This window comes from Apiospora hydei (genome assembly GCF_038363865.1).
Source record: "Apiospora hydei strain CBS 114990 chromosome Unknown utg000002l_segment0_segment0, whole genome shotgun sequence".
In the NCBI taxonomy this organism is placed as follows: Eukaryota; Fungi; Ascomycota; class Sordariomycetes; order Amphisphaeriales; family Apiosporaceae; genus Apiospora; species Apiospora hydei.
The window spans coordinates 5,053,785-5,079,942 of record NW_027117361.1 but is presented as its reverse complement, the minus strand read 5'-3'; the positions used below and the strand labels follow the sequence as shown (position 1 = coordinate 5,079,942).

Here is a 26,158-nt window from a genome sequence, read left to right as displayed (position 1 = left end):
GAGGAGGAATTCAGGGGGTTGTGTATGATGAGTACTTAAATTGAAATACTGCCTATATGAGCTGTAATTTCCTAGTTTTTGCCCGCTACCGCAGCTTTCGGAGCAAGTTTCTCAATAATCTTGTCGGCGCCGGCAATGGCAAAGCAGACGGCAGTCAATGTAGGATCACACGCCGATCCCGCGGGGACGACGTTGCAACCGCCCACGACCACGTTGTCCGTCCCCCAGACGCGCCCGTACTTGTCGCACACGCTATCATCCCGACTGGTGCCCGCGCGCGTCGTCCCGGTGGCGTGTCGGAGCATACTCCCCGGGGGCCGAGAAGCCAGGCTCGGCCCCGGGGAGGAACCCGCCCAGTTTCGAGGCCACGCTGCACATGTCCTGGATCATGTCCTGGGCGCGACGGACGTCGGCTTCCTCCGAGGAGGGTTGGAGTTCGATGATGGGTCCCGGCATCCCGTAAATATCTGTCATCTCGTCGGAGTACGCCAACCTGCCCTTTCCTCCGGAGGCAGAGGACGGGGCGTAGGTAGACCATCGGAGATCTACCGCCATACGCCGGTCAACTGCTTCCGCTGTCGGCGTTGTCGCGTCATCGTTGCGGTAGATCTCGGCGTGCCACGGATACCGCTCCGAAGCGGGCGCGCCGACGTGGGGGCCGAGGTCCTTGAGGGGGATGGGAATGGCGTCGTCGAAGTTCTCGCGCTTATGCTTTTCGGCCATCTCGTTCCAGCCGAGATGGTAGGGATCCTTGGGCACGGTGTTGACGAGGTCGCGGGAGAGGACCCAGCTGGCAACGGGCTACGGTCGGCTCGGTGAGATACTTGCCCTATGTATGATACGACAGTGGCCAGCATAAATGGGTTCCCTTTTCTCCTTCTCTTATTCCGAACGTAAACAAGGCGGGTGAGGGGGCGGTAGTTACCAGTGCCGGAAGTCCATCCGCGTCGGTCTTCCATCCGGATCCGTGCAAGATCCCTGGCGTCGAGAGCGCCCCGGCACAGATGACGTAGATCTCGGCCTTGATCAGAAAGCCTTTGTCGGTCTCAAAGTCCCTGCACAGAGCACTCTCCACTCGGCCACCGCCGGAGAGGTCCCCGCGCACCAACTTCGTGAGCCGCGTTTGGCGATGCAGCGTCAAGAGGCCGTTGGCGACGGAGCCGTTGGCCTCGGTGTCGAGTTGCGGAAGAACGGTGGCCGCGCGGGTCCATTCGAGGTCGCCCTCCTCGCCCGATCCGTTCCGGGCGACGGGGAGCGGCATCGACACAAGCTCTCGGGCACCGCCGTCGTGGTCGGCGGCCTGCAGGGTGCGCTTGACGAGCTGGTGGCGGATGGAGCCATCGAAGGCGGTGCTGCTGATCCTGAGGCGCTTTTCGGCTTCGGCGTAGAGGGTATCCCACTCATCGCCGTTGAATAGCGAGCACCGCTCCAGCTTGGGATGCCGCCGGCTTGCGGAGAAGGTCCAGGGAGACGAAATGTCGTCAATAGCCACTTGGCCGAGATGGTTCGAGACATTGAAGGAGCCAAGGCCACTTTGTTGGTTGGCAATCCGAGAGCCTCCGCCACCTTGGATGGTGCTGTATTTCTTGCATTGGCCTTAATTCTCATGTGTGTTCTGGGTAGTTCGCTACTTACTTGAATGGGTCGATCACAATCTCCGGTGTTCCCCGGAAGGTCATTAGACCGAAAGCAGCCGAAGTGTAAATTCGGAGCAACTCACTCGTCCTTGATCTCGATCATGTGTACCGCGATCCCGGCATCGACGAGCTTGCGGTCGTAGGTAGTGCCGACGGGGCCTAATCCAACCACGACGGCGTCGGTTTCAGTGACGGGTCCGGACCCTTTTGAAGCCATTCTGCTTTTGCTAGACTGGTTCCTTGGGGCAGAGAATGACGCAACACCAGGCGGAGGACAGAATACTCAAGATATCGACTGTTGGGCAATAGATACACGAGCGTGGAAGGGGACTATATAGGGTCTCGAATCGCTAGGACATTTTTCAATCAGATTGAAATTCGAATATGCATCCGGGTCTCGAATAAAAATAGTTAGGTCAGGCCGTAGTTGGCGATCAAGATGCGTTAGCTACATATGCAGTGGTCTAAAACCACTGACCAGACGGCAGAGAAAAGAAAAGCAAAAAACATGAGCCAATCGGATAGTTTTATATCAACATGGGCTGCATATTGAAGAAAGGGTGGTTAAGAGGAGAGGAGAATACGAGAAAGTAATGCATAGTTTCAATTATCGGTCCCCTACGAGCTTTTTTGTTCAGTGAAGACATGCTTAACGTCGTCCTCGTCATCTGCATCGGAAACATAACCCTGCCGCCATGAGCATGCTGCCGCCACCACAGCCGAGCCGGTATCGCCGACGCCGCTGGTGATTTTCTGGCGGAACGAGCCATCCGAGAAAGCCGCTTCGGCACCACTGGCCTGCCAATAGCTAAGGCCTTGCTCTTGTTACTGTCGTTGCAACTGCAGTACAAAATAGCACTTCTGTGCCTGCTGAAGACTCTCATGCAGAAATTGCTGCAGCGTGTCCGGCTGCTGGTTCTGGTTCTGGAGGAGATCCTGGTGCTGCTGCTGGAGCAACTGTAATATAGACAGCTGAGACAGCTGCTGGCTCCGGAGGGATTGTTCATGGTCCTGGTGTCGGTTCTGGAGGAAGCGCTCGTGCTGCTGCTGAAGCAACTGTGGCACGAGCTGGTTCTGCTGCTCCTGTTGTCGCGGAGGCGACTGCGTCAGCAGCAACCCCAGTACATACTCATGATACAGCTGCTGCATCTCGAGGGAATGCTCGTGCTGGCTCTGAAGGGCCTGCAGTAGAAACTGATGATGCTGCTGCTGCATCCGGAGAAAATTGTGGTTCGGCTGTATACGCAACTGCAGTTCAAACTCCTGATCCTGCCTGAGCACCTGCTGTTCAAAGTCTTGTTCCTGCATCAGTAATTGCCATTCAAACAGGTCTCGCTGTGGTTGAAACTCCAGAAGTTGCTCTCGTTGCTGCTGGGATAATTTTAGTCGAAACTGTTCACGTCGCTGCGTCTTCTGCAGATAATGCTCTTGTTGCTGCCGAAAAAGCTGCTGGGGAAATCGCCGGTTTAGGCCCTGGCTCTGGAGGACATTGCATTCACCCATTCTCTCGTTGGTCCTATCATCCGGCATTTGATTTGAGCAATTGTATACCATGTTGCGGCATTCCAAACCCGCCGGCTCTTCGTACCCGGGCGGGTCATCTTGGGCCTTGAATCTCCCTGCAGAGACAGAGGCTATCGGTGTCGAGTCCTTCGCATGATCACCGGTGGGAGAACGATGGCGACCTCGGAGACGTTTTACGAGAGGAAGATTTGGTACCCAACTCAGATGCATCTTGTAGTTGCCCGAAGAAAGTAAGGATGGATGCCGATGATGTTGTACTCGGAAAAAAGGAGGCAATTGCGTTCGAGTCCAATAAACATTCCAGTAGCTGATCGTGTCCTTAAATGGACCGTTGTGTGGACCATCTCCGATAGTGGGCGGTCTTGAGAATAAGCTCAAGCCGATCGACAAGAGAACCGGGCACGACCCAAAGGCATTCCAGCGGTCGATCCAGTTTCGTGACCAACTTTGGCATACATGGCTATTGTAGTTGCGGCAACTTGTGGGTACATGGCTTGACCAGAGAGACGAAGCGGTACTGGGCGCAGCCAAGGGCAGACCACAGGTTTGAAGCGGGATTGTCGAGCAACTGTGACAACATCTTCTAATATGGCGTGTGAGGCGCGTACCTAAGCCACGCCCTTTGCGGAATCCACGTCGCAGGGAAGCCATATTGGTTTATATCGGCTTGATGATTATCTGTAAAACTCGGCGAGAGAGAAAGAAATGACAGGACCAAATAGAAGAATGTTTCTCGGAAAAGAATGGCACAAACACACAATAATGTAAAGAGTGGTAGAAACACGACACACACACATACGTCTGCGGGAGAGGAGAGACTTTACCTGACTTGAGTGGTGTTGACGCTTAGTGGTTGCGACAGACGACGGTATTGGTTTTAAGTCTCGCGGATGGCGTGGTTTGGGGGCCGCAAATGACGGTATAGACTTGGGTACCCGACAGACAGCGTTGCTTGGAAACAACATTGTAGTTCGCAGGCAGCATCGTAGTTCGAAGGGAGCGTGGTTGCGTAGAAGGCAGCATTGTAGCTCGCAGGCAGAATTGCAGTACGCAGGGCAGCGTTGTCGCTCGCAGGGTAGCGTTGTAGCTCGCAGGACAGCGTCATTGTGCCAAGTTGGGCGTTGCTGTTCATCTCGCAGTGGTAATAGTTGAAAGAGGTGTTTCTGGTCGTACAGCAAACAGCTGCAGGGTCGGTCTGGTGTTGTACCTGCGAAGGCTGGCTGCACTGGGCATACAATAGCAGTGATCGATTGAAAGACGTTGACTAGGTGCTAGATAGCAACCAATTGATGATGGTGATGTGTTTCATGCTTGGGCATTCGGTATGTTTGAGCGAGAGGTCAACATACAGGTGCCTTTTGTGGTTGGAAGCAGTTGCTCGCGCCAAACGACATTTTGGACCAGGCCGAATGGGTTTGCCTAGAGTACTTACCTAAGTACCTACATTAGGTACATGTAGGTAGGTACATGCTTACTTAGGTACCTGCATGTAGTCAGGTACTTCTACTACCGATTTCGGCAGAAGCAACAATCGGGATCTGGCCCAATGCTCAGTACTGGCTGGATTGACTCGGAGCCAGATGAGCGTCCGCGTGGCACGGGCGTATATGATGATGCCGGGGTGCTAGTCAGAGGAAGTGGCGGCGGCCATCTCCTTGCAGAGAGAAGTTCAGTCACGGGTTTCATCCTCAGGCGGTCTTCTGCCGCCATTTGCGCGATCTTATTTAGTCGCGGCTCGATTCGCCGAAGCAGCCGTCGCCGCCGCTGTCGGCGCAGCACTTGTAAGCCATGCGGCTCTCCAAGTGGACGATGTATAAGTACGTATTACCAAGAAACTTGCACAATAACATATTTGAATAATAAGGAGAGAATACGGAACAGGTAATGATGAATGCTTTAAATTATCGGTTCCTTTTTGAACCTTTTTTTTTTTAAAAAAAAAAACATTAAAAACACCCCCTACCGGACTTAGTCTCTGAAGACAGGGTCGCCCTCGTCCTCGTTATCTAAGAAAACAAGACAAAAAAAAAGAAAAAAACACTTAAGAAATCCACAAAAAAAAGAAAAAGAAAACACTTAAGAAATCCACAAAAAAAAGAAAAAAAAAAAAAAAAAAACTCATGCCGCCGCCGCCTCCTCGCCCGAGCCTCCACCGCCGCCGCCGCCGTCAATTCGTTGGCGGACCAAACCGCCTGGCGCCGCTTCGGCACCGCTGGCCTGCCTTTGGCCAAGGCCTCGCTGCTGCTGCTGCTGCCGCTCATCATGCAGGAGCGCCCGCACCCCCTGCAACAGCTGCTGTTGCTGCTGCTCCTGCGGCGGCTGCGGCTGCGGCTGCTGCCCCGACTCGCCACCGTCGTTGGCCTTGGCCTTGACTCCCGGCCGGCCGGCCAACCAACCGAAAAAGCCCGTGAGGGCGCAGCCCACAAGGGCGCCGACCCCTGACATGATGGTGAAGGGGGCCCTCGCCCCCGGCGGCAGCAGCGACCGTCGGCGTCGCTGTCACTCTCACTGTCGCTGTCGACGTCGTCGACGTCGTCGTCGTCATCATCGTCTTCGTCGTCGTTGTCGTCGTTGGTGGTGGTGGTGCTCGTATCTAGAGAAAAAGAAAAGTAAGCCCGCAGAGTATGTGTGTGTGTGTGTGTGTGTGTTTGTGTATATTTGAGAGTCGGGGGAGTGAGCGTCGGGTCGTTGGAATAGACCACTCGACAACGAGGGCGTGCGCCTTCTTCAATCTCAAGCGATGGATTGTACGCTTGCCCTTTGGACCAGGGCGGTTGCACTGCTTTACAGTTCAGTGGGAGCAAGCACTTGGTGCAGAGTAGCAGGTGCCATACTACGGGTGTTGGTGTAATCACCCCTTGCTAAGGAAGGAGCCTGCCTTCGGTGGATTCGCTCCGCTTCATCCAGGCACCCCACCCCCCGAAGCGCGGCGGGACTGGTGTTAGATACACAGCTGCTGGACGAGCTATTCTACCAGGGCACGCCGCTTGAATTCTTCATCGTGGCCTCCAGCATTGCTCCCGTGATCGGGTGGAGCGGCCAAAGTAACTCCACAGCCGCCAACGACTTCATGTTGTCGCTGGTGCCCAAGCGCCGCAAGCGCCGCACGGCCGGCTCGGCCATCCACATTCCGATAGCTTTGGGCATCAGGTATGTCGCCCACTCGGAGATGTTTGATCTCGACGCTTTCGCGCGCTTCGTCGGTTACATCAACATTGGCGAAGAGGACCTCCAAGCTCTTTTGCCAAGGGCATTCTGGCGGGCCGTTCCTGAGCGGCGATGGGCTGCGGAACGGCCCAGGTGGCGATGGGCGTCCATTATCTTCCGGTGGTGTTCTGGGCTCCGTAGGCGTACCGGTGCGACGTGAAGTTCAGCCACTTCGGCCAGTTGTTGGGTGATAACGTGAGCCTGTCAAACCCGGACGGACAAGGAGCCATCCAGTGATGTACCCATCCGTGCGCAAAGCCCGGTATTGTCTCCATGGTCAGAAATGGGGGAGACCCTCCATAACACGGAGTCTACATCTAATTTGGCTTCGACTGTATTATCGGAAGAAAAGGAGCCGTAAACAATGAGTCCTAGGCGATAGGACTGGGGCTACTTTTAGCTACGCTTGTTTACCAACCATTTTCCTCGCCTGTCTCTCTTCTTTCCTCTTTCGTTTTGGGTCTTTACATCGTTCCGTTTACACACTAGACGATACTGGGGGCTATCTGTTATAATAATTATTAAACCGTCTCGTCTCGTCTCCGTTATTCAGTGCTAAAACGTAAGCCACCAATCATGAGCCGTTACGTGTAGTGTAAGGTCAAGCCTAACCTTGAAGTTGAAGAATAATACGGCCTTTATACTGATGCAAACGGTTCGTTATGAATGGTATTATACTCGATGAGATCATATTTATAAGATTCGCCCGCATGTAGGCCGCAGCTTGCGGTCAGGATGGGTGGATGCATATGCAGTCAGGGGCTTAACTTTACGGAGCAGACGGGAGAAAAAAAGCGAAGCAAATACAGCAAACTAGACTACTGAATCACGCATAGTAAAACACATTTCCTCAAACAGTCTCCGAGCAGTCCTCGAGACGATGCATCGATCAATCTCCAACCCTCCTTCGCCGTCCGGACGTGTCCACGTCTCGACCTTCATGACCCCACTACTGTGTCCGAGCCTGATGTTTCTCTTGGCGATGCCTTGCATGTCTGGGATGACGTCGGCCGGCACCCTCGCACTCCATAGCGAGCCGCCTTCGCCGTCAAATAGCGACGATGGACTCGGCGTCCTCTCGGGTGTCGGCGGTAAGCCATCAATCAGTGGCAATCCCATCGTCTTGCCCTTCTGTGAGAGCCGGTTCGCCACCGTTCCTTCCACGGCGACAGCGCTGGCTAAACCCACTCCGCCCGTGAGCTGCAGGCTCGGGTGCGGCCGACCCATGCTATACGCCAGTACCTGTACATCTGGCTGATCCGCCGCTTCTTTCTCGTCGCCACCATGCATGGCATAAAGTGACGTTGCTGCTGGCGGCCGCGACACGTACACCAGCTTCGGCGTCCCGCGCACCAGCGCCGCGGCTTCCATCGTTGGTGCCAAGCCCATACGGACTGCCCCGAGCCGGCGGATAGACTCCGCCACTTCAAGGGAAAGCGGCGAGTCCTGCGGCTGGCTCCTGACCAGCGCGGGTAGAGTCTTGGCATCGACGATGACAAACGGGTTAGCCGAATCAATCAGCGTCACTTCCACGCTGAAGGGCGGTATTATGCCAGCCCCCTGTCCGACGTGAATCCGCTCAGACCGCCTGCCGGTCGGGAAGAGCGCACCCGTCATGCTGCCCGCGGGATCCATGAACGCGACCTTGATCTCGCTGCCGGGGCCCTTGACACCCGGGATCCTGTAGGGCCCATCCTCGACGACATAGCCGTCCTCGTCTACCTCGACGGTCTCGACAATGAGTCGTTCCGTGTTGGTGTTGAAGATGCGGACATCCACCGACCGACTGCCAACGCCTGGCACTGGCGATATCGGCACCGGGACCAAACCCTCTTGGATCGCGAACGGACCCACCCCCGCACACATATTCCCGCAGTTCCCGGTCAGATCGATAGTCTCATCCCCGACCGCGACCTGCACGAATGTATAATCCACATCGACGCCGGGCCGGTCCGAGGGACTCACGACGGCCACCTTGGATGTGACGCTACTGGCGCCCCCGACGCCGTCGATCTGGCGCGCGTCTTGGTACCGCGAGCCCATGACGGCCAGAAGCGGTGCGGCCCAATCTGACTCTGAGAGTGGGAGGTGGGCGCGGTGCAGGAAGAGGCCCTTGGAGGTACCGGCGCGCATGAGGACAGCTGGGATGGATCGCCGGGTCCGGCGTTTTGGGGTCACGGCCATGTTGAGGAGGAACGGCGGCGGGGGAAGAATAGTGGTGGTATGAGCGAGTTGATGAAGATGTCTCCTTGCTGTTGAAATCTTTCCGCAGTTCATGAAGAATGAGGAGCATGCGAACCGAAAAGGGGACATCGGAGGAAGAAGAGCTTGCCCACTGGATAAACACACTGGCAAAGACCGACACTATGTCTACCCGTGTCTTGACATCTTATATAACTCTCCGGTGAAAACCAATACATGGATATCCCCTTCAACGGTGTCGCGATAAAATGGTATGTTGATTCATATCCAGGATAGTATCAACGGGTAGCTAGTGTGTTTACGGGTATTCTTCCCGCGGGAAGGAATTCTCACCAAATGTGCTCCACATGCGCCCCACACGCCAAATAAGGAGACATGTCCTCGTGGACTGGCTCGTTTGCCTTTGTCGGTACTTAATAGAAGGCGCTATCCAAGGCGGAACCGTTGAAGCCGAAAAGAAGGTCTTCGAATGACGCAGTTGCCGCCCCGGACGCTCCCCCGCCCGGCAGAAAACCGATCCAAGACGCCGAGCTGCCGTCGACGCCAAGCCGCACATCCTCGGGGTTGCTCATCTCACCGAAACCGCCGAAATCACGCATTCCGGGCGCCGCTGCAGTGGCAAGTCTGTGTTGCGTTATATGGTGGCTCTCCGTCTGACCCGGATGGCCTGACGTGTCCTCGTTGCCGTCCTGGCCACGCGCGAAGCTCTGGATGATTCCATCGATGTCGGACCATCCCGCGGACGGTGATGTGGAGCATCCGGAGAATATCTGACTATCACGCCTTACTTCCGCCGCGCTTCCGTCACGCGAAGAACGGTTGCCGACCTGTGGTATCTGCCTATCAGGATTCGGAAGCTCCGGGCGCGCCTGGGCTCGCGATTGATTATTCGCCTCTGTTCCGGTCTTGGCCAAGCGTACTCCGAGTTTCTTGATCAGACCTTCCACGATCGTCTTGGCCCTCCGTACGGCCCAGTTCGTCTTCTGGTTATCCCGGAACACCCCGAGGCAGGTCTCGAGGTTCTCGCGGGCTTCCGAAGCCGTGCTGCGCCGCGCCGCGATGCGCACGTGGATCGTGGCGGCGACATAGGTGGCGTAGGAGATGAGATACGGCGCGTGACGAACGGAAAAGGTCCGGTCATAGATGCGGAGGAGAGCGGATATGCTGTCGGCGGCTGACGCGCATATGAGGAAGGAGTTGACCGGTATGGAGCGGGAGGTGTTGTAGAGATGACCGTCGGCGACGAAGGGTCGGTGGAGAAGGATGGTTAGGACGTGGTACATGGCACTAGAAGACCTTGGTCAGCTAACTTTGACGATTATACTGGTCAGGGATAAAGACTTACTGCAAGCTAAGCACATGCGGCGGGGGGGTCTGGGTGGACTTCACCGGGTCAAAGGTGAGATGTTCTGGTAAACTATCCTTCCAGGCTGCGAGTTTCGAGTTGAGATCTTCAAGTACCGTACACAGATCGCTTGCATTTCGGTCAAATGTCCGCTCGGTGTAGATACAGCTCAGGATGTCGCTCATAACAACCGACAGGCGACAGAGAAAGGTGAACGTCGAGACGCTGTACGCGGGACTGCCGGGATACTGGGTAGACTTGACGGAATAGGCAAAGGGCTGCCAGTTCTGCAACTCCTCGTACGTGTCTAGGAATTTGATCGGGACCGCGGTGTCGGACTCTCGGAGCGTTGCCGGGCGGCCTTGGTATAGACTTTGGATCTTGTCGACCACTGAGAGTAGGAGTCGGCCGGGTCAGCCATCGATATCCCCGAGATTCGATGCGTTCAGCCCCGATAGCTCGGGATACGTGACTATACGGATTACTTACCAAATGCTCCCCAGAACACTCTCCTCCGAATTTCCACGTCCTCATCGGAGAACTTCCGGGGGCTGCCCGACAAATCCGGCGCATCGACATGCATCCCGAGATCAATGATCATCCGAAACGCCAACCCAGCATAAAGCCACGCAGCGCTCCGCTCATCTCCGAGGGCAAAGAGTGAATTGGTCATGACCAGAAGCGCTTGGATAGTCGTGATCTCGCTCCGGTCGAGCGCGCCGCCAAGCAGGGTACGCACGCGCTCGCGGAACCGCCAGCCAGCGGTCCGGACATCGTCTGGGTCGCGTCGGACCTCGCGCCGCGGACTGAATTTGGACGCGCCGAAGTAGATGGCGTTGAGCAGGATCTTGGAGAAGTAGGGGCCGCCGCAGGCCATATCGCGCATGAAGGCGGGGCGATAGGTGATGAGGAAGGAGTGGTGCTGCCGGTTCCAGTGCAGGAAGAGCAGGTGCATGCCGAGTTCCGGGTCGACGCCGTCGAAGTCCAATGTTCCGGCGCGATAGTTGAATTCTTCTAGCTGACCTGCCATTATCCGGAAGGAGATGTCTTAGCTGTGAATTCTGCAGACAACGCGGATCAGGGGAACAAGTACGTACCTTGCTTTGCGGCTTCGGCCACAAGCCCCTTTTCGATCCACTCATCCGGCATCCGGGGTCTCGCTTCGGCGGCTGAGGTCCGCTCCTGGATGGTTTCCTCAAATAGCGTGCTGGTCCGACCATGATAGCTGGAGATGCCGTTCGCCGAGACTACCATGCGCGACACGCCGGGACGATGGGCGCCGGCCGAGGATGGCGTTTTGACGGTGGATGCTGATTTGCGCAGCGCATTGGCAGTTTGGTCTCTCGGGAAACTGACTCCGGCTTGATGCGCCGGCGAAGGCGCGATGTCGTCTCCGGGATCATCATAGTCCGGACTGGTAGCATCCTCTCGGGGCTGGGTTGACGTAACGTGAGCTTGATGCCCGGCCGTGCCAGCGGTTCTGACCTCTTTCCGCCGGGTGCGATCCGAAACACGTCTTGGCACCAGCGACGGAGTGTCTTGCTGATTAAGAGGCGGAGCAGTCGTCAGAGGCTCGTAAGTACAATCTTTGCCATACGTCTTGCAATTGGCGCATGTGGGCTGCTCCGTGTTGCATTTGATCTGGGGGCCAATCTGATCAGCCTTTGACGGAGCCACCTACCCTTCGCGGAGGAGGGGCTCTATCCCCATTGGGCAGACGGCCTAAACTTACCTTGCGCTTGCGGCAGAATGTGCATGCCTCGAGGGCCCGCTTTCGAGGCCGTCCGGAGGCCGTCTTGGATCTTGATGAGGCCGGATCCATTGCATTGAATCTTTGATGTGTAAGCGACGGGAGGAAATGGAGGCGGAAACGTTGGAGAGGTTTGGCAATAACCTACCCGAAAATGGCGCTTGACCCCGCGGGAAGCCAAGCTGCTAAGCATATGGATTTGGGGTTCAGGGGTTACACAGGAAGAACCGTGATTGGCTCCGCCGAGTTCCCGCGGGAATAACGCTCCCGTCCAGTCACATCCTTAGCGCATGTTACAATACGCAACGGCGTCTCGCGGTTCATAGAAACCATGCTTGGGCAACTAGGTACTCATTCAGGCTTGCCAAAACACGGGTCCATTTCGAATTTATTGACCCATGAAATCCTTTTCATTTCTTCCCTAGGCCGAGAGAGAATTTGGTTTTGTTAGATCTCTACGGCTTGCTTAACTACATATGGTCTTTTGGCATCGGTCTGATAGAATTGAGGTTTGCTCGACACATTCAGGGTCAACGGTTTCGACCCGGCCGCGAGGCAATGCAATCTGCCTTATATCGATACTGCGTACTTGGGCCCAGCCATCCCGCGGGGACGGTTGTTGGTTCGCGAAGGCTTGATATCGGACCGAGCTGCTTTTTATCTTTGACACCCCGCACGCCGCGCCTGAGACCAGTCCAGGATCCATGCGATCACAGTTGCAATATTGATCTCCAAGAGGAAATGTTTGCAACTGATCCATCCAGTTGGGGCCGGTTTATCTGGTTCACTCACGGCAATGCTCGGGGATAAGAGAAATCAAACAAGGGTCACCTAACCGATGTGGTATTTTGACAGACACAGGCAGTTCGGGACTGCTTATAAAGATGTCGAGTATTCCGGGAAAGAAAGGAGTCTGGTGGAGACCGTAAGCCACCACGCTCTGTACTGATCCACATTGACCGCATCCCCTTGAGTCCGGTCTGAGCCATGAGTAGTCCACCGAGTCTCGAAAGCCATGATGGCATCGCGAAGGAACGCGGCCGGGTTGACGTGAAGCAACTGGAGGAGAAGCCCGAGCCCGAACCCCAGTTCTCCCCGCGCGAGATCCAAGGGCGCTTTGATCTTCTCCGCGGCCTGGGCGATGCGGAGATGGAGAAACTTGGTAAGAGGGTCCTGAAGAAGATCGACATGCGCATGATGCCGGCCATCACCATGATGTTCCTCATGTGGTAAGTTGCGAGCACCCTCAGTGCCCACTTTGGACGGGCCTCCTGACCGGTGCACACCATAGCTACCTCGATCGGATCAACGTCTCCAACGCGAGACTGGCCGGGATGCAGGAGGACCTCCACATGACAGACACCATATGGAACCTTGGCATCTCTGCGTTCTATATCGGCTATCTTGTTGGCCAATTGCCCGGAAACCTGTGGTTGGCCAAGGCGAGCCCGAGGTGGTTTCTCCCATGCGCCATGCTGGGGTGGAGTGCCCTGTACTATTTGCACGCCAGCTTTGACAAAGTGAGTTGACTGATCAATACTTGGATATCCCGAAGAACAAGACCGGCCGCTGACTTTGATGAATCGCAGCAGCGCCGGGTTTGCTGCCTGTCGCTTTTTCACTGGGCTGGCAGAAGCCCCTTTCTTTCCTGGTATCACTTTGAGTAAGCAAAATCTCGAGCAGCCCCTCAGTCTGGAATTCCCGTGTCTTACCATTGCGAAGTGACGTCCTCGTGGTACACCAAGCAAGAGAACCCCACACGCATGGCCATCTGGCACGCTGGTAACACCATCTCCAACATCATCTCCGGCTTCCTCGCCGCCGGCATCCTGACCACCATGAGCGGGGTCGCCGGGCTGCACTCGTGGCAATGGTTCTTCCTCATCGAGGGCATCGCCTCCATCGTGGTAGCCCTCGGGGCTCTCATGTTGCTCCCCAACTACCCGCACAACACCCGGTTCCTGACGCCCGCGGAACGGGAGATGGCGCAGTACCGCGTCCTCTGCTCCAACGGAGGTAAAGAAGAGGGGATCGGCGGGACTTGGGATGGCGTCAAGGAAGCCGTCAAGGACCCTTTTACGTGGTTCTTCTGTCTTATGCATTTTGCCCTCGTCACGGCACAGAGCTTCAAGGATTTCTTCCCATCAGCAAGTCTAAGCCATTCCCCTATTCCGAGTTCTCAACAAGGGAACCCCGGACTAGTTACTGATACGTTATTCAGATCGTCAACACTTTCGATCTTGGCGAACTCACCACCTACTTCATCCAAGCCCCACCCTACGCCTTCGCCTTCGCCTTCTCCTGCGCCGTCGCCTGGTCCTCCGGGCGCCGCCAGGAGTCCTTCTGGCACATCGTGCTGCCCATCCTCGGCAGCGCCGCGGGGTGCGCCGTGCTCATCTCGACGACCAACGTTGGCGCGCGCTACTTCGGGCTCTTCCTGCTGATCTCGGGGACGTACAACGGGCTCAACCTGCAGCTTTCTTGGGAGACCACCCTCGTGCCCCGCGCCGCGCAGCAAGAAGGCCGCGCTCATAGCTATTGCTAACTGTATTAGTCAGGTCAGCCACTGGTTCAGCCCCTATTTCTGGCCCCGCGCACAGGAGCCTTTTTACCGGCTTGGTGGGGGGCTGGTCCTGGTCGGCTGCCTGCTTGTTGTTGTCTCCGCTGGGTTGGCGAAATGGCGCGCGACCAAGCTGAATAGGAAGATGGATGAGGCCGAAGGGTGGTTGAAGCAAGGGGGCAGTGAAAGGGGCTGGAGATATGTCACTTGAACTTCTTCATCCTAAACAACCAAATTCGCTCAAGACTTGATTAACAGTAACTAGCTGAATCCAATAGCGCCTTGAATCTGAAGTATTTTTTTATTCGTCTCCTACTTTCCCTTCATGCGAAGGCACCCTAGCAGAGGCAACCGAATCGAGCGCTACTATCTACAGACACAATTGAGACGCACAATGCTTATCTTCAGGGGGCGAAACACAAATGCAGTCTATCGCATTTCATTTGCACAGCCCCTAACCGATTGAACACTGGCTTGCATATTATTGCCTCAGGTAGCTTCTCTGATTGGGAGTATATTTGACCCTGCATTGCATAACTGCGTCAGCTTCCTGTGAGGTTTTGACCTTCATTTATCAACTCCAACAACAATAGCCAATCATCGCCGGCACAGCCCCCGTCGATCACGGGGGATCACACGTTATCGGCGGTACATCCAGGCAGTTCTGTATCATTTGAAATTCTTTGAATTAGGAAGGAATTACGTGTAGATGTAGTAGGGGGTTGGGGGCCGTATCGCTATTTCCCATAGCCTAGAAAGGAGGGAAGCTTTATGACAAGGCTCTCTTCGACCCCCTCTCAGACCTACCATCCGCTTTGTGATACGTATCATCCATAGGCTACGTCAGCCCGTTGGCTGAGTCACCGGATAAACCGTTATTTTGGTTGCTGCGTTGGCTAATGCTTCTTGGGCGAATAGTGTGTGGTTGCACGGACACCAATTATCAAGGATCTGGGGGTGAAATCGATGACTTTAGGATGGCCGTAAGCCTGATATACAAATCTCCAATTGAACCATCTACGAGGTTTCTCTTCTATGTAACATCGAACTTTCATTCATGTGCATCTTGACTCAGCTTTGTGCAAACCATGGCATCGCCGACAATTCAGCAGACTGTTGAGATGGCATCGTTGCCAGAGCCGCTCAACCACGCAGAGGAATCTCCAGGAATGCCACACCATGAACGCGAAGACATGCCAGCCAACGATTCTCATGAAGGCCAGAGTGCGGAGCCGGGCGCAGACTTGGCCGGCATGAACTACACAGAAGAGCCACAATCTGAGCCCGGTGAAGTGCCCAGTGAAGTATCAAGCCAACTTGCGGAAGCTCAAGAGGACACTATCGTTGAACCTGATGTCTCTACTGGTCATCTGAAGACACCAAAAGAGGGAATTGCGCCACAGCCTGCACTGGTCGGATCCCGGACACGAGAGATGGCTTTCGAATGGGTCTGCCACGTGACTGCGCTTGCTGTCACCCTTTACCTTGTGTCACTTTCATTTACCGGTTACTACTGGGTGGACGAGAATGAATGGGATCGTACATGGTACTTCGCCCATTTGACTCGCGAGAATGCCCTCAAAGCGCTCCAGTTTGCCGCCAAAGCCCACGAGACTATCATCATCATGTCTTTGCTTGCCATCGTCCTTCAGTTGATGCGGAGGCGTCTTACAACGTCGAAAGGACTTTCTCTTGGGCACCTTGTTAGTGGATACCAGGTTGAATCTATAGGCATTCTGTTCCGGCAACGATTGTGGAGTCCAGTGTTTCACCAGCCGCTTCGAGACCTGGGAGCATTGGTGGTCACGGCCGTACTCTTGATTTCAGTTGTTCTCTCGAAATTTGTGGGGCCCGCGTCAGCTATCTTGGCCTTACCGTCTCTGCAATGGTGGCCCGTCGTCGACCCCTTTGTGGGTTATACCCCCTGGGCTTCCTACAACTGTACAGAGCAAGAAATGTACCCAATGGACCTGTCCACCAAGCACATCCTCGACATTTGGAGCACAGATTACAGCTGTACACTGTCTAATATGTCTATGTGGTGTCCAGGCGCCGGCTGGGACGAACTGAACGTGTGGTCAGGCTCCAACGCATTCAAATCGACACCAGAGAACCTGACTATGACTACGTCGTATGGTCGCTATAAAAGGACTTTATCATCAGCCTATTTGGCTAACACTTGGCCATTGGAGGACAACTATACAATCACAGCAGAAGCGGCTGCCACCCTGCATAATGGGGTAACGGATGCGTATGGGTCGTTATGGGATGACATGAACGATGGATATGCGACCTTGACACGACCAATTGAGCGTCCGTATCTTAGCATTCCACAACCCGTCAAGGGCGTCGCCACCCAGGTGCGATGCACTTCCTTCTCGAAGTCGCAGCTATCTCTCAACCAAAGTCTTCATAGCGAAAAGTTGGGGTTCGTTCGGCCAATCCCTGCGTCCATTTGGAATGCCACCGGCTTGGAGTCGACGTCGACGGTCAAAGTAACTTGGATCGACATGGGCGACACAGCGAAGAGTAACAAATCGATCGGTGTCCTTGTTACCCTGCCGCAGGCATTCCAGAGCCAATCTGGTATGAACCCGACCACCGACCCCACTCTACGGCAGGACTACGCCATCTGTCTTTGTGCCGTGGTCGCACGATGGGCTCCTGTCAATATGGGCTGGGATGCCAACATGACCAACATTGTTTCTAGTAATTTGACCAAAGGAGACCTCGTGAAGCTTGGAGAGATATGGCATAACGATAGTCACGCTAGTGAATATGGCGCTAGCAGGCCAATCCATATCGGTGTCGACTGGGCAGATATGCTGAATGTTGACGGCCGCGTAGTCGAAGCATACAGTGGACAGGTCATCAGCGCGCCCAGCATCGAAGCTTTATTCTGGAGGCACATGTCTCAGTACAGTCCCACCGGCAACGGCGTTTCTGTCTGGTCGATGAATTCAAGTACGTCCTCAGACCAAGTCCAAGTCCAGGCAGACAACAAGAAATGGGCTGGGTTCGCGGTCGAGAGCTTAGCAGCCCGTTTCCTGAGCTTAGTGTTCACGGATGGACTTTCGCGTGCTGCAGATTGGGCTGAATATTCCATGTTCAACAGTTCACAGCCCCGGACGGGCTACTGCATCTCAGTGGATGTGAAGCGCTACGGATGGGGTTACGGACTGTCAGGCCTGACGATCTTTGCCATTTGTGTTCTCTCCATACACGCCGGGATAGTGGTAGTTTACACTGGGTACTCAGTATACGCCGACGTGCGAGGGGGCACCGAACGTACCGGATGCTGGCCGATGTGGGAGAATTGGTGGTCATGTCTCTCGGTTCGCGGCCCATTCCGAAGCCGAGCACTGGCGAAGACTCCCCATGGACTATCGCTATGCGCGTGAAAAAGAATAAGGAGAAGCGAGATGAACTTTCCGCATGCGAAAATACGGCCAGCTCTTCGCGCACTGTCGGGGAGATATTGGAGAGTCAACTCGGCGGAGGTTTCGACCAGATCGGGAACGTTGTGCCAGCAGCATCAAACGGCCGACCGGTGATCTAATGTTGCCCGGGCATACCTAGAGCCGAATATCGAGTAAATGACCACGATGGTCTGATAGTTGCCCTCAACACAGACCCTTTCTAATAGTTGTCGGAGGTGTCGCGCTAGAATGCGGGGAAGAGTCCGGTCATAAAAGTAACCCCAAGGTGTGTCGCACTGCGTAAGCTTGTTTCGGCGCCAGACGCATTGATAAGACAAGGTTGATCCCATCTCACGGTAGATAACTTATATGAGCTTAAGAAGACTATTGCAGATTGGAAACAGAATGGTATCTTGGCAAAAGATACTTCATTATCAATAGGAATCTTTGGTGTGACAATTTTTCGACCAAGACCAGCCCTTCCCAGCGGCTCAGCAGGGCACCACCATAGGATACCGCAAAGATATGGAATTGATTGAGAGGGATGGAGTTCAGGTCGGTGGCTGGTCCCTTGGCCATGTATTGTGGCCCCAGAAGGCAAATGGCCTCCATGGTAAGGGCTGCCGAGTACTCATCTTTCTCAGATTACCGCTGATTGCGCCGCAGATAGCAGTGAGGACCGCGTTGCGAAGGCTACAGTCGAGGCGGATTGGTCAGCTGAAGATGAGCGTAGATTGGTTCGCAAACTGGACTTCAGGGTACTGTTTCCATGTTGCGTGATCTACTTCTTTGCTTACCTAGGTCGGTCGCCCCTTATTACTACAGCCCGTACGATGGATCAACCGCTTATCAGCTCAGACCGCGCCAACATTGGGAACGTCAAGATCTTGCAGTCTGGTACCGACGACAACATCTCAAGAGCACTGCACTTGGTCGGTCGCGACTTCAACTGGGTATACCAGCCGCCCCGTCGGCCCGTTTACGTTTCTCTGACTGACATACCCAACTGTGCGACAGGCCGTATCCGTCACTTATTTCCCGGTCTTGTTCTTCATCATCCCTTCGAACCTCCTAGTCAAGAAGATCGGCGCAAAGAGATACTTGCCCGCCATCATGATGCTTTTCGGCGGAATCAGCATGTGCATAGCGGCATGTAAAACCCCGGCGGGCCTCCTCGCGGCTCGGTTCTTCCTAGGATTCCCCGAGTCTGGCGTCGTACCGGCTTGCATCATCTACTTCTCTTTCTGGTACAAGCCGGTCGAACGAGCGTGGAGGATCGGGGTATTCTACAGCGCCAACGCCCTCGGTTCCGGATGCTCGGGGTTTCTTGCGGTCGGGATAGACAAGGTACGCGAGCTGACAAGAGCGTGTTTCGTACTTACTTCACTAACCTCGAACTCCCGAGTAAGTTGAATGGTAGGAAGGGCCTGAGCTCCTGGCAGTGGCTGTTCATCACCGAGAGTGCCATTACGATTTTCATGGCTGTCCCCGTATACTTCCTCCTCCTGACCTTTCCCGAGACGTCAACCGCCCTCAGCGAGCGCCGTATGTTTATCACCCGCCAAGGAGATGGTAACTGGAACTGACATCCAGCTAGAACGCCACATCGCGGTCCATCGACTTGCAGTAGGCACCGCACGTCTGACCGACAAGACATGGGACAGGACAGCGGTACGTGCAGTGCTTGAGCGATCTTCGACGTACATATTCTTCGTTTCATACACGTGCCTATGTCTAGTCGGGACGTCACAGGGTACCTTTGCCCCCACTATATTACATGAGGTTCGTTGAGTCTAATTATGAAGCTACAAGCCTTTAATAGATCCCCTGCTAACACGGCAAATACTCCGTTACACCAGTTCTTGGGATTCTCGCCCCAGAAAGCCAATGTCTACATGGCCTTCGTCTACTTCTACACCATTCCGCTGTACTGGTTCTGGCCGCTGCATTCGGACTGGACGCGCGAGCGCATGTGGCACTACGTCTTGCCCCTCATCGGCACCATCCCCTGCTACGCCATCTGGACCTGGGTTTCCGCCAGGGAATCCTTCGGTGGGATATCCGGCATCTCCCTTTACGGGCTGGCGTATCTCGGCCACCTGACCTCGATCGCGCAGCCGGCCGCCATCGCGTATCGTAGCAGTACGTTGTACGGGGCTTCGGAGCAGGCCGTAGGCAGCGGGATCCAGATAGGGGCTCTCTATGTTGCCAGTATTATCTCGCCACAGGTATGTTATACTCTTTTGTGTGATTCCGGTAACATGTATACGTAGCTGATATAGTCTGTCTTTTGCTAGATGTACCCCGACTCCGCTGCGCCATGGTATCTAACCGCCTTTGTAGCAACTTTGTGCTTGCTCGTCGTGTGCGTCTTGTCGTATCTGTCTTTACCCGCTGTGCTACTTTGGGAGGCCAAGAGACGCAAGGCCAAATACGGACATGCGATGCCGCGTTATGCGATAGAAGACTCAGAACGCAGCCTAGCCGCTATCTTGCAGCCGCATAGAGTTGACGGTGGTGGTGATCGGAAACTGGCCGCAGAACATACGGAAAAGGTCTAAAGAGTTGACGGGTGTTTATTACTGCCGTGGCTTCGGCCATAGCCGAGTAGGTGCAAGATTCGAATATGTAGTAGTCAACCAATTGCGATACCGATCAATCTCACGTTTACCGACTGGAGGATACTTCTTACTCAGCCCTGCCCAGTAGGATGTCCCTGGAGCGCAAGTCGCCTCCCAGGGCGAATATCGCAAACACTATACCGAGAATGGAAGTTAGTTTAAGATCCGCTACGATATCAAGCCGGGGTGATCTCCAATTGCAATCGAGGCCCTGCGCCACTCGCTTTTCGGTAATCTGATCGTAGGACAAGTTGGGGTTATGGAGAAGCGCCGTGCCACTATAGCCTAGGATTGGTCATTAAATGACGGCCACATCCAACCTAGGACTCGTGGATGGTTCGTGTAACACAGGGGATATATTCCTGTCCACCCGGGTCAGCGGTTTCCTTCCCAGGTCAAAATCCCCACATTTACGAGCTTTCTGGCATCGTTTATAAGATAGCTCACCTCTTCGCATCTTCAACCAAAAATCGGTTCACCGTTCCAGTTCCAGTTCCAGTACGCCAAAAGGAATCATGGCGACAGCGACGATCAATGTCGGCAGCCTAACCGCGACTTTCACGCCCACGGCCACGAGCTGCCTATCGTGGTATATAGCCTGGAGCAACAACCACACTTGGCTGCAGCATGGGACTGTTGGTCCCGCTGCCCCGGAGTGCTTCCCCGGCGGGTATAATGCGGTAAATGGCTATTACTCTCCGGGCGTCTGTCCTCAAGGCTACGAATATGCCTGTAGCGCCGGCATAGAGGAAAGCGCGACTGTTGCTACATGCTGTCCTAGGTAAGAATCCTGAACCCGAGAAGCGCATTTCAACGACGATCATTGACTCCCGCCTGGTCGCTTTAGTGGCCTTGTCTGTCAGACCCGGCCGACAGACGACCTCAACGTATGCTACACGAGGTTCTCCTCCAACTCTTTTCTGACGGTCAATGTGTGGACGACCATGCCGGTGGAGAAATCGGAGTTCGTGAGTACGACAGCCTTCAGAAAGGACCAGTGGGGAATGGCGCGGGGACTCGGAGTCGTCGTGAGGAGGTCCGGAGACGATCCGGCATGGCCCTGCTCTACAGGTGCCTCGGTGTCCACCAGCCGGCCGACTGTTGCCGCTGAGAGTAGCCCCGATGCTGGATTAAGCGCCGGTTCCAAGACCGGCATTGGTGTGGGTGTCTCGCTCGGTTTGGTCTTGATCGGCGGTGCTGTCATCGGTGCAGTCCTGCTTGCAAGACGCCGGAGGCGGGTCCGACAGAAAGAGGAAGCCGATCGGAAGGCCGGATCAGGGGGTTGTTTAGACCTTTGCCTGTAGAGATAAGCAGCCGAACGCAATTCGCTGAAATGGCCGGGGCAAACGACGGAACTGTCGATCGGAATCCGAGAGAATTACCGGCATACGCGGAGCCGACAAAGCTCGACGCAGTGGCGGGAAGGTGATCCGACTTCAGGCATTGGGCTCTTGGAAGCGTACTGGGTTAATCGGATCACTGATATTAGACAGGGGTCGGTGACACGGAATGTGTACTTGGGAAGCCATTGCACTTTACTACGCTGTCTGTACCACGCAAAGGCTATAGAAACAAGTACCTGTAACTGTATGATTTTACGACCAGAAAGATGTTATTTCCAAGATTTCTACTACATCAATGTCGACCCGCTCTACCGGTCTTCGCCGGCGGCGATGTTCTGCTCCTCAACCGCCACGCCACGGTAGTCAGTAGACTGTAGCGCTACGATATCATCGCCCGACTCGACCATCACCTCATCATCTTCAAGGCCCTCTTCCCCCTCCTCATCCTGGACGAAAATCCCAAACCGTCTCGTCCTTGCTTCGTTCTCGCCACCGTGCGGCCTCTCTTCTTCTTGATCCGGAACCAGTCCCCACCCCATCCATAGCCGCAGCCCCGGATCCCCACGCAGCGCAGAGGCGATCTTTTCCTCCGACAGTAGCTGCTGTGCATCGAGAGGCATGCGGGAGAGCAGATTCCCGCCCGCTACGAGCGCCGCGACTGAGGCGATGCTCGACAGGTTGCTGCGCGGCAGCACGTCGGTGCGCGGCAGCGTGACCCAACCGACCACGAAGAGGATGAGCGCGGTCGCCAAGAGCGCCTCCAGAATGCGCGTCGCCGCCGCGTCCTGAACCACGCGTCGCCGGCCGTTGGGGTCGGTCACGGTCGCGTTGTAGACACGATCGGCATCGGTAGCCTGATCCGAGCCGTGTAGCCCCGACGACGACGCCGCCGCTGCCAAAGTAACGTTGGTCCGGTTGGCCGCGATCAGCTGGGTCGAGATGTGCTGGGCTACGATGATGCCGTGGTGGTGCTTGATGGCGTTGGCGACGCGGTCGTTGGCCGCGGGGTCGCCGAAGTCGGCCGTGGCAATGGCCCAGGGGGAAGAGACGAGCAGGGAAAAGAAGTTGTCCAGCAGCTGTGGGCCCGTGGTCAGACTGGCGATATAGCAGTACCAGAGGGTAGACCTCGGTATTGTGCGCTCGGACAAGCGCCGTGTGGTTTCTTCGATTGGTTTTGGCGGGTTCTGTAGGTCGAAGCCGAGATCGATGCCTGCAAACGTCGCATCCACATCTACGACCTCATAGGTCATGTTACAACCTAGAGCAGCTGCATGGTTCAGACTAGGCTGAGGTTTGCGGTCGATACTACCCCACGTGTAGAGTAAATCACTGCAACCGAGGACTGATACCGAACCGAAGTAGGTCGCCTTCTCCGAGACGTGGGTTATGTTACGCTGTGGCTGTTTGTGGCGGGCGAGCTCTGGATATGTGCAATCTTCGCCTTCGATCCGGAGGTCCAAGGGGTTCTGGTACGCATTGTTGTACAGGTTAGGCTCCTGGTGCGAGTCCGGATCCGTCTTGACCTTTGAGGAATCGTACAGCCGACACTCTAGGCTGGCCCTCACTGCCGGTATTACCGCGGAGATCGAGGCAGTAGTGGACTGCAAGGGGAATGGCGTCGCATTTACCAGCGCTGGGAAGGCCAAGGTATCGTATGTGAACCGGGGATAGGAGTAGTTATTCGCGAAGATCCAAGTTGAAATCAAGCTGGCATCCTCTTTCTCATGTATGCTCAGGTTGAAGGATCGGTAGGTCTGAAGTGTGACGAAGTCCGTAACTGGAGTCGGCAACACTTGGAATAGTGAGCCGGAAAATGTGGTAAACGCCGATGCAACCAAAAAGGTTGTAGTGATTGCAAAAGCTCCAATGCTGGCAAGTCTCATCTCTCTGTAGAGCATGCGAGGAATCGACGCGTCCAGCAGCGAGAGATGAGGCAGGTTTTCCTGGCGCACCGATTTCTCCAACATCATATACGGAACCAGAGACCTGACCATGAAGTCGAATGAAGAGAAACCCATAGCCAAGAGGCCAAGTATAAGCGCCGGAATTGCTGTCCAAGTATAGTAGACGGAGTTCTCGTCGTCTGCGACATTTTGGAGTCCGGCTTCCCTTTTGGACTTCTGCAACGTCGCTTCCAGGGCAATGATAATAGCCGTCAAGCAGGCGCAGAGGGCCGAACGGCTCAATGGGTGCAAGAGGATCGGGTGAGCCAAAGTAGAGTTTCCCTTCTGTCCACCTCCATTTGGTCTTTCAATTTTGATTTCTCCGGTATTTCTGATGCGGAATTGGCCCCTTTCACACTTGTTCTCAGGCTCAGGGGTAGAGTCTGACTGAAAGGTTGAATAGCGGAGGTATTTTCCAAGGGACCGGTCGTCAGCAAAGCCAGCGGAACGCAGCGGGTCGGTGACACATGGGTTGTGCAACATAAGCGATGCCATGCCAAGGACGGTGCTGGGGTCACAGGGCAAGATGGCGCGTGCAGGCGTTAAGAAGAGCAGTATCATCATATGCAGAGCGATGCAGAATGCGATCAGCCCGGCCATCCATTGCGCCGCCCATGAACTCACTACAAGGCAATTTTGGTACAACGTAGCCGATCCCGTGATATGTGCTGTAGCTGGCTGCAAAAGAGACTGTTTGGCGATGATGGCGCCGAACTGGCTGTAATAGTTGGACGCGGCTTTCTCGAGGATTTCTGGGTCAAATAGTGACATGACTTTCGAACCGGAGCCCATCTGGCTCTTTATGAGTGTTTCTGCGCAATGGTCTGCGTCTACCACACGCTTAGCAACACTGACATTGGCACTGGGGCTGCCCAAAGGAAGACCGCTGTAAGCCTTGTTATGAGCATCCATGATGCTCCACGCGCTCACAAACTCCAATGTTCTGACATCGCCGGGCTTTGGCGTGGTCACCGTCCTGGCATGCGTGCCGTTCTGAACCACCTCAACTGTAGTTAATTCATATTTTGGCACACACAGCAACTGTGTCGAGGAGTCCAGGACACCTGCTATGAGGGATATTAAGGCCCGTCGTTCGTCGTACAGGTCATACTCGGCGTAGTTGGCGAAGTAACTTAGCATTCCAAAGATGACGAAGATTCTGCGCCCTTCGTCTCCTGCAGTTTCGTCACAACGTGCTTCTGTAAATCTGGCGAAGGTTGATGTCGAAGTATCTGGGTTTTCGCTTAACCATTGGACGCCATGCACTGGAAGACTGGACACATTGCACTCGGGCGAGTAGACGGACAAATCCAGCAGACCCGGTGATGGGTGGAGAGTATGATAATTCGGCGGGACGGCAGTTATCAACTCAACATCCGCAGGCTGGCACTCGAGCCAACTGGTAAGCCCATTCACTGTGACTTTCATCTCCGCGCTCGCAGGCAGGTTCGTCTGTACGGACTGAAACGCATGGTGACTGGACACTCCATCCGGCAACGACTTCCCGGCCAACAGACCCTGCATGATATACCACGAGATTGTGCCAACACTGCGTAGTCGCGCATCGCTATTGACGAACTCGTCTTGAATAACCATAGGGAATAAACCCTGGACGCGTGTCCACGTCAGCGTGATTAGGCCAGTCGATATCACGATGATGACTTTAATGGCGAATCCAATGGCAATGGTGACGGAGAGCAGGAAGTCGCGGCTGCGCAGGGAAGCGAAGAATGCGAATAGCTAAAACTGCGAGACATAATCTCGGAGGAGCGATTGGGACGCAGGAGTGCCGGGCTGCGACAAGCGGATCCACGGTGTGATCAGTTTGCTCTGGTACTCCACGCGAGTCCACATCGCCGCGATGATGGTAAGGAGCGCGGTAGGTCCGTAGGTCCACAGATAGTGCTTGTCCGACGTGCTCGTGGCAATCCCGTTGTTCTTGTCCGAGACGAAGAGGAGAACCTCCAGGGCGACCAGTATGAGGATGAAGACCGAAAGGAATCCCCAAAGAGTGCGTCTTCTCAGGTAGACTGGCCGCCAGCGCAGTGAGGCAGTCTCGGAGGGCAGCTCTGGATGATCTGAGGGAGACTCGGAGATTGCTGGAGCTACAGGCCGCGCCAGGATGCCCTGGTGGCCACCGGCACCCAAGTCGCCATCATCTTGCTGATCATGGACAGGCAAGTGGTTCATTGGTAATAGAAGGGATTCACACGACATGGGTGCGGAATCTTCCAGCTTTTCCTCGGCTTCTTGGGTTGCCATTGGGCAGTCTCTCGCTCTCCACGTGTTATCTGCTTTGTAAGGCTTCAGCGTTGAAAATAGGCGGAACTAAAGCCGACACTGTCAGGCGAGATCAAAAGTAAGATATTGGATATTTCTATGAAAGTCGAACACTGGAGAAGGCCGGCGACTTGAGTGATGAGTCCAGACTCGTTACTAAAAGAGCAAATCGGTAAGATGGTGATTCGGCCCCCAGTTCATGAGACATATTCTATTTCAGGTTTTGCAAGGGGGTTAGAAAGGTCTAGTACTCTATGTGGGCAGGCACTTTTTTAAGACGGCAATGATATTCAATGTCTACACTTTCGGGTAGATCGTTTCACAGAT

General features: G+C 54.9%; 11 protein-coding genes across 11 annotated transcripts; 5 read left to right on the top strand and 6 right to left on the bottom strand.

Annotated features, from left to right (window-relative positions):
* Positions 1 to 71: 71 nt before the first annotated feature.
* PG997_001606 (uncharacterized protein) lies at positions 72 to 1,854 on the bottom strand (the record flags this gene model as incomplete). Its single annotated transcript, XM_066805921.1, has 4 exons — positions 72 to 306; positions 350 to 801; positions 926 to 1,577; positions 1,721 to 1,854. 4 exons carry the CDS (start codon positions 1,852 to 1,854, stop codon positions 72 to 74), a joined length of 1,473 nt encoding a protein of 490 aa, XP_066675694.1.
* A 608-nt stretch (positions 1,855 to 2,462) lies between these two features.
* PG997_001605 (uncharacterized protein) lies at positions 2,463 to 4,266 on the bottom strand (the record flags this gene model as incomplete). The annotated part of the gene is made up of 2 exons (XM_066805920.1): positions 2,463 to 3,256; positions 4,212 to 4,266. The coding sequence occupies 2 exons, from the start codon at positions 4,264 to 4,266 to the stop codon at positions 2,463 to 2,465; spliced, it is 849 nt and encodes a 282-aa protein (XP_066675693.1).
* A 1,013-nt stretch (positions 4,267 to 5,279) lies between these two features.
* Positions 5,280 to 5,606, bottom strand: PG997_001604 (uncharacterized protein; the record flags this gene model as incomplete). Its single annotated transcript, XM_066805919.1, has 1 exon — positions 5,280 to 5,606. One exon carries the CDS (start codon positions 5,604 to 5,606, stop codon positions 5,280 to 5,282), a length of 327 nt encoding a protein of 108 aa, XP_066675692.1.
* A 625-nt stretch (positions 5,607 to 6,231) lies between these two features.
* PG997_001603 (uncharacterized protein) lies at positions 6,232 to 6,528 on the top strand (the record flags this gene model as incomplete). The annotated part of the gene is made up of 1 exon (XM_066805918.1): positions 6,232 to 6,528. One exon carries the CDS (start codon positions 6,232 to 6,234, stop codon positions 6,526 to 6,528), a length of 297 nt encoding a protein of 98 aa, XP_066675691.1.
* A 653-nt stretch (positions 6,529 to 7,181) lies between these two features.
* Positions 7,182 to 8,552, bottom strand: PG997_001602 (uncharacterized protein; the record flags this gene model as incomplete). Its single annotated transcript, XM_066805917.1, has 1 exon — positions 7,182 to 8,552. The coding sequence occupies one exon, from the start codon at positions 8,550 to 8,552 to the stop codon at positions 7,182 to 7,184; it is 1,371 nt and encodes a 456-aa protein (XP_066675690.1).
* A 431-nt stretch (positions 8,553 to 8,983) lies between these two features.
* Positions 8,984 to 11,737, bottom strand: PG997_001601 (uncharacterized protein; the record flags this gene model as incomplete). The annotated part of the gene is made up of 5 exons (XM_066805916.1): positions 8,984 to 9,857; positions 9,916 to 10,306; positions 10,405 to 10,938; positions 11,013 to 11,556; positions 11,648 to 11,737. 5 exons carry the CDS (start codon positions 11,735 to 11,737, stop codon positions 8,984 to 8,986), a joined length of 2,433 nt encoding a protein of 810 aa, XP_066675689.1.
* A 915-nt stretch (positions 11,738 to 12,652) lies between these two features.
* PG997_001600 (uncharacterized protein) lies at positions 12,653 to 14,436 on the top strand (the record flags this gene model as incomplete). Its single annotated transcript, XM_066805915.1, has 5 exons — positions 12,653 to 12,894; positions 12,957 to 13,185; positions 13,357 to 13,776; positions 13,887 to 14,162; positions 14,185 to 14,436. The coding sequence occupies 5 exons, from the start codon at positions 12,653 to 12,655 to the stop codon at positions 14,434 to 14,436; spliced, it is 1,419 nt and encodes a 472-aa protein (XP_066675688.1).
* Positions 14,437 to 15,313: 877 nt separating this feature from the next.
* On the top strand, positions 15,314 to 17,626 carry PG997_001599 (uncharacterized protein; the record flags this gene model as incomplete). The annotated part of the gene is made up of 1 exon (XM_066805914.1): positions 15,314 to 17,626. One exon carries the CDS (start codon positions 15,314 to 15,316, stop codon positions 17,624 to 17,626), a length of 2,313 nt encoding a protein of 770 aa, XP_066675687.1.
* Positions 17,627 to 18,477: 851 nt separating this feature from the next.
* PG997_001598 (uncharacterized protein) lies at positions 18,478 to 19,230 on the top strand (the record flags this gene model as incomplete). The annotated part of the gene is made up of 2 exons (XM_066805913.1): positions 18,478 to 18,597; positions 19,054 to 19,230. The coding sequence occupies 2 exons, from the start codon at positions 18,478 to 18,480 to the stop codon at positions 19,228 to 19,230; spliced, it is 297 nt and encodes a 98-aa protein (XP_066675686.1).
* Positions 19,231 to 19,539: 309 nt separating this feature from the next.
* Positions 19,540 to 20,205, top strand: PG997_001597 (uncharacterized protein; the record flags this gene model as incomplete). The annotated part of the gene is made up of 2 exons (XM_066805912.1): positions 19,540 to 19,872; positions 19,942 to 20,205. The coding sequence occupies 2 exons, from the start codon at positions 19,540 to 19,542 to the stop codon at positions 20,203 to 20,205; spliced, it is 597 nt and encodes a 198-aa protein (XP_066675685.1).
* A 952-nt stretch (positions 20,206 to 21,157) lies between these two features.
* PG997_001596 (uncharacterized protein) lies at positions 21,158 to 25,813 on the bottom strand (the record flags this gene model as incomplete). The annotated part of the gene is made up of 3 exons (XM_066805911.1): positions 21,158 to 21,563; positions 21,921 to 25,262; positions 25,332 to 25,813. The coding sequence occupies 3 exons, from the start codon at positions 25,811 to 25,813 to the stop codon at positions 21,158 to 21,160; spliced, it is 4,230 nt and encodes a 1,409-aa protein (XP_066675684.1).
* Positions 25,814 to 26,158: the final 345 nt, after the last annotated feature.